This window comes from Protobothrops mucrosquamatus, unplaced genomic scaffold, assembly GCF_001527695.2.
Source record: "Protobothrops mucrosquamatus isolate PMUCROS unplaced genomic scaffold, P.Mucros_1.0 scaffold616, whole genome shotgun sequence".
NCBI classification, from domain to species: Eukaryota; Metazoa; Chordata; class Lepidosauria; order Squamata; family Viperidae; genus Protobothrops; species Protobothrops mucrosquamatus.
Genome location: NW_015386912.1, coordinates 301,418 through 316,756, shown reverse-complemented (window position 1 = coordinate 316,756; position 15,339 = coordinate 301,418). Strand labels below are relative to the sequence as shown.

Sequence of the window (15,339 nt, the reverse complement as noted above, 5' to 3'; positions counted from 1 at the left end):
AAACTTGATATTTTTGATCACAAATCTAGATGTGATCCACTTGATTACCTTTACCTGGGCAGTAGTAGCATTTCTTCTAAGTAAGAGGACCATCCCCACTAGTTAGCATAATTCACCTTGCTACAGAAAAATGAGCACCCAGCTCTTTATAGATCTTTCCCAGCCTCTGTGGTGACTTCTCAGGTCAATTTATAGGTGGCCTAACACGTGTATGCTTTCTTAGGCCTGCTTATAGAGGAATCATATTTAAGAGGATCTAACCCAGGGGTAGGCAACCTTGGCTCTTTTATGACTCATGGACTTCAACTCCCAGAATTCCTGAGCCATCATGGCTGGCTCAGGAATTCTGGGAGTTGAAGTCCACAAGTCATAAAAGAGCCAAGGTTGCCTATCCCTGATCTAACCCTAACCCTTCCCCACTTTTATCCAAGCAGCCGGCGTGGGGGTGGGGGAGAGAAGGTTCCCACTTGGGACATCAACACAATCCAAACTGTGCCTTTAAACAAGAGGGGAGCATCTTGAATCTCCAAGGATATGTACTGTCTCTGAAAACTTGTGTTCCTCCCCCCCCCCAACTCCCTTTGAAATCTGCTTGCCCGCCTGATGATGACATGCATTTTAATAACCCTTGTTAGGCCCGAAAGGTGCTCCCTTTATTATTCCACCCTTATTATTTTTATAAATAACTCAAGGTGGTGAACACACACAATACTCTTTCCTCCTCCTATTTTCCCCACAACCACCACCCCTGTGTGAGGTGAGTTGGGCTGACAGAAAGTGACTGGCCCAAAGTCACTCAGTCGGCTGTCAAGCCAAAGGTGGGACTTGAACTCAGTTTCCTGGTTTCCACCTTAGTGCTTTAACCACAAGATCAGACTGTCTGGTTAATAGTAAAATCTTGCAATCTGCACAAATTATTCTTAGTATCCTCCTTCTGGTAAAAAAAAAAATAGATATTAAATAATGAAGCCAGGTGGGGATCTTTACTGGAAAATTAATGAATGGCGTGCTGAAGAGGGGGATAACACCAGTTATCTATTACACTTTCTGATGCCAATCTTGCTTATTCCTGAACATTTAGCATAAGTCTTTATGCTAAATCTTCCTGCCATCTAGTGTCCAATTCTGATTTTGCATCTTCTTGCAACATCACTTTGCATAGAATTGTCCCAGAGGTGCATTTTCAAGAGGCAACTGGACTTTGTTTTTCCTTGAAAATGTTTCACTTCTCATCCATTGAAGATGTTTCACTTCTCATCCAAGAGGTTTCTTCAGTTCTGAAGAAAAGAGTGTGGGGGAAAAAAAAGCACCTTAGGGACAACCATGACCTGGATGACTGAGAATCGCCACAGACATTTGCATAGAATTGTTCTCCAGCAATGCAGGGCTTTCTGTCCCAGATGAACTATTTTGTTCTCACTCATCCTTTGGAGATCATTTTAGTTATAGTTTAGGAATGCTTTTAACATTCATGAAAAAGAAACCTCAGATTCTTTTAGCCTGATGTGTGCCTCTCCCATTTGTATGAGAGAGTGCGTACACACATCAGTGTGCATACTTTACAAATATCAGGGTGCCATTCTCAACCATAAAAATCCGTACATCTTTCAAACAAAGTGCCTTCCAGATTACACCAGGTTTTATTTTGCTTTTTAGTGAGAATTTGCAAAACAGCCTAAGTGTGCAAGACCTTAAAATCAGTAGCATCTTAAGAAGAAATCCTGAGCTAATTCAGATGCTTTTCTTCCTAATTATATACCTTTGGTTTTATTTCAGTGGTAATAGTGTGAGTGGGTGAGTGCAAATCCCACTCATAAGTCACCTGAATCACTCAGAGACACTAAACAAGTTTGACTGTGATTCAAGATAGAATTGGATTTGGCAGTACATGTGAAAGGAATTTGGCTACATATCTTAATTGATCACACTGTAAGCATGAGCCAGGAGTGTGAGGCAACAGCCATCAAAAGTAACACAGTCTTAGGCTGTGTTATGTCAGTGCCAGCTCAGGAGAAGTAATTGGTGGTCCTACAATGCATTGTTCAAATTGCAGCAGGAATAGTGAATCTAGTTCTGGACGCTGCATTTTAAAGACCCTGAAGGAGGTCAACCAGGATAAGGAGGGTGATGTGAAAAATCAGATGAAATGAGGGTTGGTTGAAAGAGCAGGGTGAGTTCATCCTGCAGAAAAGAAGAATGAATAGCAATACCAGGGCTGAATTTCAAATGACCCAAAGGTGGTCATATAGAAATAAAGCAGGCTGGCTCTCTTATTTTCCCCAAAACATAGAATTTCAGCTAAATGTTCTTCCTGATGTGCAATTGAAATCTGCTTTCTTAATAATAAGAATGCTTGACAGTACCTCAGTCTGTTACTATAGCACTGACAAAAAATAATAATAACTGTTCAGACTGTTCTCTCTTCATTTAGAATGATGTTATTTGCAGTTTCTATCTTGGCTAGGGGGATGCATGATTTTCTGCTCCCCTTGCATTCTGCCAACTTCTTTTATGGCGTCTTGAAATGAGAGAGGAAATGCGATTTAAGATAGCGCTTACAAGCCGTAGCAAGTTATTGTTGTTAACAATAAAAACAAAAATTTTGAATAAATATTGGTTACACCTTTCCTCCCCTCGTGTCTTTGCTTACCTCTCATTGTGTTCACGAAATTCTTATAAAAATCACAAACGGCAAAGTGCTTATTGGCTGAAAATAATCTATTATTGGAAGAGATTTGTTATTTGTGTCTGCCCGTGAATTACTTCCATATCCAACAGAGCTGAAATAATGTGCTTATTAATTTTTGCATCGGAAATACAATTTTAAAAAGGAACCTGGCAACCATCCTCACAGCATTACTTAAAGCAAGGGCAATAATATTCCCATTTTATAGTTAGAGGAACTGAAGCTAAGCGATCAAGGTGTGCCCGGTAGTCTAAGCCTCCTTGATCTTAAGCCAGGGCTGCCATCTATAATGCTCTGCTGGCTGGTTGTGCGGCAATACGGCCCAGCCCTATTGAAATTACACATCCACTCACAGGCAACAGAGGAGGCTACTTTAAAGATCTGCTGGGTGATACATGCCTGGGAATTCCCTGCAGCCACTTCCCACGCCATTCAGCACCTTGTCGATGGTTTTGTAGCAACACAGCCTAGCCCTGATATGTTAAGTTGCATGTTTTTCCTTGGGGAGATCTGGGAAGTTACACCAGCGAGGCCAAATCAAAGTAGGGTTCTTAAGGAATATAACATTGATCCTACGTCCTTAACAGGTGGCCTATCCTTCTATAGCTCAAATGTGCTCTTAGGCCAAGGTGGCAGGTCCTGCTCTATTGCTGTTTCTTTGAGTAAAATAGATTTTGAAATTCCCTGCCTGTTTTTGTTGGTCTGATTTCAATTTCCTACTGGATGTTGCACTTGCTGTGGTGCTCTTTTCCAGATTGCTTCTCTTGAATCTGGAAAGTGACTTGCTGTTGATATTGCAGTACACTTTCCTTGCTGGATGATTGAATATGGTATTCTTTTTCAAAACCAGCAGGCAAGCTGTATTTGATCAGAAAGTGTGTGAGAAATGTATTGGGATGTTGCTAAGGGCAGCCATTTCATAGTTTCATGCATGAACAAGCTTGGAAAGATGGCGATTAAAGATCAGCCTTTCATCAGCCTTGTTCATTATACTTAGCAATCTTTTCTTCCTCTTGTTACAATGTTGAGGTAGCCATGACTGTAGCTGTAGTTTATTATGTTCTCCTCTGCTCCACTTAATAAGCCTATTTCACCCCCGTCATCATATGCTAGATATATTGATAGCTTCAAGTGAAAATGGATGTGTGGTTTAATTAAAAATAAATTAGTTTTGCTATTTTTTCCCTCTTGCCCTGACCAAATGTGATCCTGGACCCGAAGAAAGAAAGATGATACAATCCTGACTTAATGACACACATGGTAGAAGACTACTAATTCGGAAAATTGTAAATGACGGGTTTGATACAGGTTTTGATGGACAGAAATAGTTGGTAGAATATCTGCTTTTGTCTTGTTTGCCAGATTTTGTCTGTATTATCCCTAGGAAAGGAGAGCTGGGAAAGACCCCACCCCAAAATTGTGGGGGTTCCCTGCTGGTCATTTAGACAACACTGAGATGAAACAAGAGAGAGAAGACTTCTGTAAGGCCATTTCTGCAATTATCAGGGAAACAGGAACATGCAGTATGTCTCTGAATGATGCCTTTTGAGGATAAAGAGATAAAATCTTCACATCCTACCAGAATCTTAATTTTCTCTCAGCAAGATCTGTCTCTTATTTCTTGAAATGCCTTCTTACTTTATTTATCTGTTAAGATTTACACCCCACCTGTGGGATCTCAGTGGCTTTAATGAAAAGATCTTCCCTATGTTTGAATCCAGTCAAATGTTTTGGGGTGTGTTTGAAGAGGGGAATCCATTTTCAGGAGCTACCAAATTGGAAAATTAGAGATGAGTACCATAGCTAGCCTGTGATGTCTCGTTGTAGTTACCAGCTGTATTTTTGTTCAACAGGTGCTGTAGCAAGTATGGTTGTGAAACAGAAGCTGGCAGAGGTCATCCTGAAAAAACAACAAGCTGCTCTGGAAAGGACTAATGCTCCCATCATGCCATACAGGTAACCTGGTTCTAGAAATAAATTGGCAAACCTCACATGCTGGAACATCAACAGACTTCTTAATGTCATCTTAAGAATTTTTTCTTGCTACAGTTTCCATCATCCCCAAACAGCATGACCAATACAACTTGCAGAAATGATGAGGGAATAGAAGGGGAACTCATCAAATTTGCAGATGACACTAAGCTGGCAGGAATAGCAAAACCCCAGAAGACAAGCTCAGGATCCAAAAAAGATCTTGACAGACTTGAACAATGGGCCCTATCCAACAACATGAACTTTAATGTGGAGAAAAGCAAGGTTTTACACCTAGGCAGGAAAAACCAATGGTACAAGTACAGATTATGCGAAACCTCAAAAACAGTAACTGTGAGAGGGACCTTGGAGTCCTAGTGGACGATCATTTAAACATGAGCTAGCAGTGTGCGGCAGCAGCCAAAAAACCTAATACAATCCTTGGTTGTATAAACAGGCATAGAATCAAAATCACATGAAGTATTAGTACCACTTTATAAATCCTTAGTAAGATGACTTCTGGAATACTGCATCCAGTTTTGGTCATCACATTACCAAAAAGATATTGAGACTTTGGGGGAAAAGTGCAAAGAAGAGCAATTAAGAGGATTAAGGGCCTGGAGACAAAAACACATGAAGAATGGTTGCAGGAATTGGGTGTGGGCAGTCTAGAGAAAAGAAGGACTAGGGTGACATGATAGCAGTATTCCAGTATTTGAGGGGCTGCCACAAAGAAGAGGGGGTCAACTTATTTTCCAAAGCACAGAAGGCAAGACAAGAAACAATGGATGAAAACTAATCGAGAGAAGAAACCTCGGACTAAGGAGAAACTTCCTAACAGTGAGAACAATTAACTAGTGGAACAGCTTGCCTTCAGAAGTTGTAGGGGCTTCATCACTAGAGGTTTTTAAGAAAAGGCTGGATATATCCACCTATTTGAAATGGTATAAGGTCTCTTGCTTGAGCAGAAGGTTAGACTAGAAGACCTCCAAGGTTCCTCCCAGCTCTGTTCCGATTCTAATTCTGAGATTCTGAATCTAATTAGAAAGACTTTTAGGATGTAAAAGAGGGGATGGTTGACTGATTGGGTCGATGCGGTATCCTGCATCGCACCCCCAGTTTAATCAAAGGTAGATGTCCTTGATTTCTCATGGCATTTATCCATGATACATGTCACTCTGCTTAAACTGATAACATTCATCTAGCTGGGATGGCCCTTTTCCAGCCCTGGCTATATTTTACAGGATTTGACTTCCTTGCAAACTTGCCTCACTCACTTTGCTGCCTTACATATTTTTAGAAGCACTATGAGGAACTTTGTTTTACAGCACCATAACCTGCCTTTACTGTTTCATGGATGTGTCCTGTGAAACAGCAAACGAGCCTGTTAATAGCCCTGGGATCTTGATCTTTGTGGGTTGAATTACATCCCTTGGTAGATCTTTTGCATTTAAGATCATTTTTCTGCTTGTGTTGTTCGGGGCTAGTTGGCCACACCCCCAGTGTCCTGTTTTCTTCTCTATCGTTACACCCTTGCTAAAGTCCTTGACCTAGTTCCAGACACAGCACTTTGGGTGTTGCTATAGAGGGGGAAGCTACTCAACTCTGCTGACTTTCACTGGCTTTAGTTTCCTGTTGGGGCCCTGGACAGGCATGGAAAAAAAGTTTCCTTCCGAGAAGCATTTCAGATCAGGATGGGGAGTGCTTCTTTAAATGCACCCAAACGCACATACCCTATAACAAAAAGGCAGTTTGGTAACACCCCTTTCAATCTAAAGCAAACTAGATATGTTGGACTAGGACCCCTGTCATCCCCAGCCAGGTTGTGGGAGGCCAGGATAACTTATGGTTAAACTGTGGTTTTGTGCAAGAGTTGGTCTTGCTGGATGAGCCCAATGGAGCTTGATCCTCGAAAACACCAGTCATAGAACCAGCTATAGTGCTTGGCCAGAGTTTCAATGATTTTGGAAAACAGGGATATTGTGAATAGTTCGGGTATGTGGTTGGTTGGAAAGTGTGTCATGAGTGCTTCCTCAAATGATCATCATGCAGAGGAAGGCAAACACCTTCTCAGAATTGCTGCAATAGTTGTCATAGACAATCACAAAATACTAAGAAGCCAATTGGTGATGTGGTTCTCTGTTAGCCCCTCAGGAATGGCCCCTAAGCCAAGCTTAGCTCCTCTTTTTGATTCATAATCATATATCTGTATAAGATTAAATTAAGGTCTTTGTAGGCTTTAAGCAGTCCCCTTGTGCAGGATCCTAAAATAAGTATAAAATGGGTGTACACAATGTACAAGTGCCACTTTGATATAGTTCTTAAAAGCACCAAGCTAGAACCAAGAGATCATGAGTCTAGACTTGCTTAGAGCCTTAGACAAAACAAAAGCAAGTGGGTGACTTGGGGCCTGTCACACACTCTCAGAAAAAAGGCAACAGTATTTTGATAGAGGTCATGGTGGGTAACACTTTTTCATAAACTTTTGGAAGATTTTCGGCTGGCCTTGGGCATCAGGCCCAGAAGGTAATCCAGCCTTGCTTCCAAACAAAACTGTTTAATTATTTTAAAGACTTATTTCTGGGGCCAATGTGGGGTGCAAGTCCAATATGGTCTGTATGTACTGTTTCCTTATTACAATCGAAAAGGGTAAGGCTAAGGGGGAGAGAGAGGCAATATAAGCAATAATTGTAAAAGTGATGAAACAGGTACAGCAGATTGAAATTTTTTGTGCCTTCTCTTCCCTAAATGGGCAAATTTAGGGAAGAGAAGAACAAAGGAGGGGAGAAGAACAAAGGAGGGAAAAAAACCCACAACCTTGCACAATCCTACAGATACTGAACATTCCCCGAACCAAGATACAGAATCCTTTTTCAGAAGACAGTGATCTCATAATTGGAAAGAACACTGAAAATCCATCACAGTGCAATTGCTCTTTCATCCTGCCATCTTCCACATTTTGATTCAAAAGTATCAAAACTTAAGTTCTTAAGCCACTTGTAATCATTATTTACACAAGGAGACAGGTGGATCTTCTTGAAACCGCAACCTTGAGTGGCACTGACTGGCTCAGAAGAACAAAGTTGAGCAGGGCTTTCAGAACTACTTGTTTGCGATGCTTCTGAAGGAAACATGTAATACCACCTCAGCTTATTTCTTCGTGACTCAATCCTGCAAGTTGTGACCATGATCCAGCTTTGATCTAGAAGCAGTTCTGAGAGATTTGCTCGGAAGCCAACCATGGGCTTTGCAGGTAGTAGTGACCAGTTTGAGTTCTGAATATTGCTACCTCTAGAGATTAATCTCTGAAATTACTTTCAGCAGTGAATTATTGGCTGACTCTAGGGAATCTTGGCCCGGAGGCTAAATTTGAACTGGAGACTTCCTAACCCACAGGCTCATTCCCTTAATCTTTATCATAAACTGATCTAGGAATGTTATCCACAAATCTCTTACGCTTTATCCAGGTCCTTGGAGCCAATGGAACATGAAGGACCACCAAATCCTATGCTCCCTGCTTTCTTTCCTCCTGTCCCCAACAACTCCAGGGGTTCTCCAGAGCACTTCCCACTAAGGAAAACAGGTAAAAGGGCTTATTTGAGTTAAAGAACTCTTTGGGGCTATTAAGTTTCCAAATGATAGGAAAACAGGAAGTGGAACAGCCTTGATGCTCTTCTTTGGACAATAGCAGGAATAGTAACATTGGGCTTTTGCCAGGAAATCATTTTAGAGTGCAGAGTTTAATAGGACGAACTACCTATACCTGTATAATAACCCGTTGTCAAAGGTATAGCTAGCTGCTGAGTTGTTCAGAAAAACAAGATTAAAAGAAAGGAATCGGTGGAAGTTCACATGGACTTACTTGATATACATGCACACTATTATTGTTGTGTAGTTTCCTTTTGTTCCAGCTGGACATTCTAGGAATTATAATTTTGATTTTGGGAGGGGGTACTATGTGTTTGGTTTTTCCTCCTCCCCTCCTCCTTGTTTTTCCTTTTTGCGTCATTCTCATTCTAAGCTTGCAACAGGCCTTACTTTGGTTTCTTCAGTCTTCTAAAAGTGGTTCTGTTTTATTGCTTTTTTCCGAAGGTGTATGCCGCTTACAAAACCAGATTTTCTTTAGGATCTAGAAGATGTTTTGGTAGCAACAGGGAGAAGAAAAAAGCCTGAAGCATCAAATAATAAATGAAAGGCTGCTGGCTTATTTGTTGTCACACCCTCTTTAAAGAAATAAGTCCTTGGGAGGGCATATGCTTCACACAATAAAGATCCAATGTTCAGTCCCCAACAGTGATAACTGAAAAAATATCAGATTTCTGGACTAAAAAGTAGCTCTGTTAAAACTCCTGCAAAAATGTGGCTCCTTGTCAAATCCATTAATGCAGACTCATATCTTACGTTCAAACATAAACAACTACAACTCCTCTTGATTATTCATGGCCATGGCCATCTAATTGGAATCTCTCACTCTCTACTAATGAAGCAGTAATGGAGGAAAGGAAATTTGCCATCATTGTAGGGATGCAGTGGTAGTGATATAAACAAAAATGTGAAATCTTGCTCAAGCAGTGATTCGCAAAAGGCTTCCTTGGAACCAGTGGTGGGATTCAAATATGTGAACAACCAGTTCTCTGTGTGGATGCCGCTTCCGGAAGTCCATTCTGGGCCTGGGCAACAAAAAATTAGCTACCGGTTCTGCCGAAGTAGTGCGAACCAGCTGAATCCCACCACTGCTTGGAACAGAATTTTTTCTGGGAAGAGGAAGAAGAATGGGGACAGATAGAAAGAAGCAAGAAAGCAGCCCTTGGCATTGCTGCTGTATTATATTAAGATATTAGAGAAATTAAACCGAGATGTACGTGGGAAATCAATAGTCTTTTGTAGAGAATATATTAATATAATATTAATTCTGTTGCTTTTCATTTTAGTTTTTGTCCTAGGCCCCCTACTTGTTGGGACTGGGTCTTTAGATTACCCCTTGAAAAGGCTAGAATGGTCTTCACAGCATAAAAATAGTTGCATTCTTCAAGGAGTGAAATGAGAAGTGGAAGCTAAGATGTGGCTCAGACGTTGCCCATAATTTCATTTAGAGTGCTATTTTGACCATTGTGTTGGCAATATTTCAACAGGCTTTGCTCTCTCCAACCCAGGATTTTCTCTGAGTTTAGTTGTTCTGTGGAGATAATTTTTAAACCACCCCAAGAGTCAAAACTCTCTCAGTGATTTGCAATAAAAGACACTACATAATAAATGAATAAAACATATATATAATAAAATAAAATGAAATGCAAAATAAAACCACTGTATTCAGCTACAAGGTGGCCATTCAAAAACTGAAGCAATATGAATTGACGTTAATTTAAAAACCAGTTTAAAAGCCTATGAAATAAAAAAAAAGTAATGCTTGAGGTGCCAAAGTTTCTGGGAAAGGCATTTATCCGAAAGATAGAGGAGACTAAATAAACTGGATGAACTTACTGAGATCATTTGCATTTCTGTAGCCTTGGATAATGCTTATCCTAGTGTGCTGGCAAATGCCTTGGTTGATTTTGGGGTGCCAAATGCCTTAAACCACCTTTCTTCCCTGCAGTGTTTTGCTGAGCACCCTAGGACATATCTGTGCTGAGCTAGGTGGACTTTTGCTCCAAGCACTTCTGACCCTCTTCTCTGTATTTCTTTTAGCCTCTGAGCCCAACCTGAAGTTGCGCTGTAAAGCTAAAAAAACCGAACGGCGCAAAAACCCATTGACCCGGAAGGAAAGTGCCCCCCCTTCCTTGAAAAGGCGCCCGGCAGAAGCCATTGGTAAGAAGAACCCATCCAAAGGATTTGGTGGAGGGGGGCTTTTCCTGGTGTGCGCTCCTTCTCATTGGAATGGAGCAGAGATAGACAATCTGAAATTATTCCTGGGACAATGAATTGGCACCCCTGGTGACGTGATAGGTCTCAGCCTGGAAGTCTTTGAGCTTCTAAGCCAATGATGGTGAACCTTTTAGAGACTGAGTGCCCAAACTGCAACCCAGAACCCACTTATGTATCCGTGTGCCGGGTGGGTGGCGCATTGTGTGGGTGTAGCTGCGGTGGTAACAGCAGCCTGGGTGGGACTAAAAAGTTAAATCAATCAATTCCAACTTTGCTAGATCTTTTTTTTGCCGGTGAGAAGTTGAAATTGATTGATTGATTGAATCTTTTTTTTTATTTTGCACATGGCAGCGGAGGCCTAAAGCGAAAAGGTTTTATAAAACCCAGCTGAAGGCCTAGGACTGGGGCAACGGCATGCGTGCCCATAGAGAGGGCTCTGCGTGCCACCTGTGGCACGCGTGCCACAGGTTCGCCACTATGGTTCTAAGCAGTTCATTTGAAGACAAGCCTGGATTGATCCCAATTCTAGGGTTAAGCATAGGTTAAGGATAAGTTGTGCTTATGCTACAGATTCTATCATCTCCCTCTGTTCTGACTAGGGATCATTTGATTGGTAGTCCCATACGGTTATAGGATGTGGATTGGGAAAGGCTATCCTAACATGTTTTGTTCCTGGGATGGTGTCCTTGACCCTCACTTTGCTTGTACTGTCTGTCCCGTAACCAAAGCCTTGTGTCCTCTCTTATCACCTGCAGATTCATCCCCCAGCAGCAGCAGCACCCCAGTCTCTGGATGCAGTTCACCCAATGACAGTCTGGTGCCAGAACATGGAGCCACACCAGGGCTTATTCAAGAGGTACAGAACCCTTAGGAAAGTAGCCAAGACAATTGATAACATGGATTTGGGAGATTAAGAATGAGCATCATCAAGAGCAGACATGTCAAACTCGCGACATCACATGACGTCACACAACGTATCGGGATGGTTTTGCCATTGCCGGCAATGGGTGGGCGCAGCTTCCGGATGATGTTTCCGGCCCACAGGCTGGCAGTTTGACACCCCTGATCAAGAGGCTTGCAAATAGCTGCTTACTCAATTACATGCAGCTGATCAAAACCTGTAGCCACTGGGTAAAATAGGAGGCATGTTAACTTCTGATCTTCAGTCAAAAATTACATTCAACCTGTTTGTATCTTAGAAGGCACTTGCTATCAGTTGGGACTTAATGGTTTTGGCTCCTCTTTGCATTTTACACTTCTTTACTAAATGTATGTCCTGTTCTTACACGGGGGTGGATGAGTCACCCATTCAAGGAATCAATCAGATATAAAACCTGTGTGCTTTAATATGGATGCTGAAAATTCATCTCTTCTATAGAATAACAGAGTTGGAAGGGACCTTGGAGGTCTTCTAATCCAACCCCCTGCTCAGGCAGGAAACTCTATACTACTTCAGACAAATGGCTGTCCAATCTCTTCTTGAAAACCTCCAGTTTTGGAGCATCCAGAACTTCTGAAGGGAATTTGTTCCAGTGATTAATTGTTCTAACTGTCAGGAAGTTTCTCCTTAGTTCTAGGTTGCTTCTCTCCTTGATTAGTTTCTATCCATTGCTTCTTGTCCTGCCTTCAGGTGCTTTGGAGAATAGCTTGACTCCCTCTTCTTTGTGGCAGCTCCTTAGATATTGGAACATGCTATCATGTCCCCCCTTGTCCTTCTCTTCATTAAATAGACATACCCCCAATTCCTGCAACCGTTCTTTGTATGTTTTAACCTCCAATCCCCTAATCATCTGTGTTACTCTTCTCTGTACTCTTTCTAGTCTCAACATCTTTTTTACATTTTACAACCAAAGCTGGATGCAGTATTCCAAGTAGAGTCTTACCAAGGCATTATAATGTGATATTAACAGTTCATATGATTTCTTGGATTGGAAGTATTATAGAAAACTACTGTGTTGCAGAGTCACTGAGATGACTAGTCGCCACTTACCAAAATGCTATTTGTGGAAGCAAAGCCAAGTATGTCTATTTCTTACCACACAATGTGCCTTGGAACAGTGACATTTTGGGGGGTTTCTTGTTGATTGTTTTTTGTTCTATAAGAATTCCACATCCCATGTACTCTATATACACTGTAGAATCAATAGAAGAGAATATTTACAGGGTTGAACTGTGGGGCCCTTGGTGCTCTCTGAACTTGGTGGTATTCTTGTGATGTCTCATTACCAAACGAAGTAACATTATCAGTGCTGATGATGTTACCTAGTTTGGTAATGAAACATCTGCGAGAACATTGTCACGCTCAGAGAACACCAAGGACCCCACTTTATATAGCATTTTGCCACATTGTTTTGCACATTTTTAAATAGATTGCAAAGAATTTTTTGTTCATTTTTCATTTTTACTACATTGTTTGTTTTTGTGGATATTCTTCTGATGTTGCTATTTTTACAATTTGTTCATTCATTCATTCCCCAGTTTATGTTCTGGGAAAATTGTAGCACATCAGTTGAGCCCAGAAGGTCCCATGTTCACTCCAAATCTTGTTAGGCAAGACTGAACCCTAAAGAGCTGGTGCTGGTCAGCACTAACGGGATTTGGCTTGATGGACTCTTTGAGTTTCACCTCATATAAGGTTGTGCTTCCATTTGGTTTTCAACAGCAGCAACAGTCCTTGTTGTCAATAGTACATTCAGAAGAAAGGTGAAATAAGAAAGGCTTAAATAAATACAGAGCCTTTCCCTGATGCCACACTGATAGAAAGCAGAACTGGAGGGAAGTGAAAGCATATACTGTTCTGTAAGAGAATATGGATTCTTTGATATCCCTGATGGAGACATATTTTCAGGCTGAACTTGTTGCTGGTGCCCGTCAACTTTCATAAATGCATAGCAGGGGCAAGGTGGATACCCATCAGAGGTATGCCACAAAGAAGAGGCAGTCAGGCTATTCTCCAAGGCACCTGAAGGCAGGACAAGACGCAACGGGTGGAAACTAATCAAGGAGAGAAGCAACCTAGAACTAAGGAGAAACTTCCTGACAGTTAGAACAATTAACCAGTGGAACAACCTGCCTCCAGAAGCGGTGAATGCGCCAACACTGGAAGTTTTTAAGAAGAAACTGGACAGCCATTTGTCCGAAATGGTATAGGGTTTCCTGCCTGAGCAGGAGGTTGGACTAGATGACCTCCGAGGTCCCTTCCAACTTTATCATTATTATTATTGCACAGAATCGTGCATACCAGATGTTTACCTATTTCATTTGTGCATTTTATGTACTATCTCAATCCTTGTGGGTGGTTCTAACAATGCTGAAGAATTTTTATATATTTTATATGATATTCTCAAAATTTAAAGCCTAGCTCTGTTCCTCCCATTTTTCCATATCAATCTTCCTACAGATTTTTATTTGCCACTTTGAAGGTTTCTAGCATTTATTTTCTGAAGTTGTTTTCCTTGGCATGAGAATCAGAAAACCCTTCTACACTTATTTTAGCCCTTATGTAAAGGACGGGTGTGGACCAGTTAAACCAATATTGCAGAAGAACAGTTGGACATTTTTTGTGGTGTCAAATAAGCGATTTGCATCCTCCCCGTTCAACCACGACTTAGTTAGAGGATTAAAGTTTCCAAGACCCTCTAACCTTTTCTCCTTTGTGATTACTACGATCCTGTTGGGAATGCTGAACTGCTTCTGGGTTGAAAGGATTGGCTGGTGACATCACCACAGCCTGGAGGTCACCCAATTGGGGGCTCCTTTCATGTCCTCGCTAATCTGCCCACCAAAGTGGTACCCATCTATCTACTCATGGCTGCCCGCTTTCGAAATGCTGGGTCAGCAGGAGCTGGAGCGAGTGAGGGGAGCTCACCCTGTCCTGCAGCAGCAACTGGGTCTCAAACGCCAGCCTGGCAGTCATCATACCAGCGTCCTAACTACATGCGCCACCATTCTCCTCCCCCTTAGGATAAACCTGCTGACTTTGTCTCTGAGCTTTTTGCTTTCTTGGTTACGAGGTTCTGTAAGAGAGTTGACATGTAAATGGAAATGTCCTTCTTTGTTCCCAGGCGCAGAGAATTCCACCATACATATAACAATATTCTCACTGTTACAAGAGCTATTAAACTGGGTGGATTACTACTTTTCTTTTCTTTTTCTCCTTATAGGCCCCACTAGCTCAGCGCCTGAGAATGCAGGAAAGCTCACTGGCTCAGTATGCTCTTCAGACCAGTAGTTCTCTCCCAGCCCTCACCCTTGGGCTACCAGCCCCTTCTGCAGCATCTGCCAGGGTATGTTTTAAGAAGTTGTGGCAAGAGAAAAGGGGATGGAGGCAGTAGATCGGACACGTTTCACTCTGACTTTCCTAATCGGGAAACTGCTAGACACATTGCAGCTGAACTCCCAAAACAGCAGTCCAAACAAAGGATTTTATTTATTTATTTATTTATTTATTTATTTAATTGCATTTATATCCCGCCCTTCTCCTTTCGGACTCAGGGCGGCTAACAATCAATTAAAATACAAAAAATACAAAACCCCTGTTAAAATTAATTAAAACGAAATATTTAACTGTGATCTAATTAAAAGTAATTAAAACCCCTTTAAAATCCCTTAGGCCAGTCCTGCAAGCTGGAACAACCATGTCTTGAGGGCGCGGCGGAAGGAAGGGAGATCAGGGATCACCCTGATCTCTGGGGGCAGTTCGTTCCAGAGGGTGGGTGCTCCCACAGAGAAGGCCCTCCCCCTTGGGGTCGCCAGCCGGCACTGTCTGGCTGACGGCACCCTGAGGAGACCCACTCTGTGGGAGCGTACAGGTCGGTGGG

The 15,339-nt window shown here is 41.8% G+C and overlaps 1 protein-coding gene across 1 annotated transcript in view; it reads left to right on the top strand.

The window, feature by feature from the left end:
- The window catches only part of HDAC7 (histone deacetylase 7), a 69,333-nt gene that overhangs the window by 7,956 nt on the left and 46,038 nt on the right, over positions 1-15,339 (top strand). Inside the window, 5 exon segments of the mRNA XM_015817648.2 lie at positions 4,540-4,642; positions 8,125-8,240; positions 10,343-10,462; positions 11,275-11,375; positions 14,683-14,805. Coding sequence (XP_015673134.1) covers positions 4,540-4,642; positions 8,125-8,240; positions 10,343-10,462; positions 11,275-11,375; positions 14,683-14,805 — 563 coding nt within the window.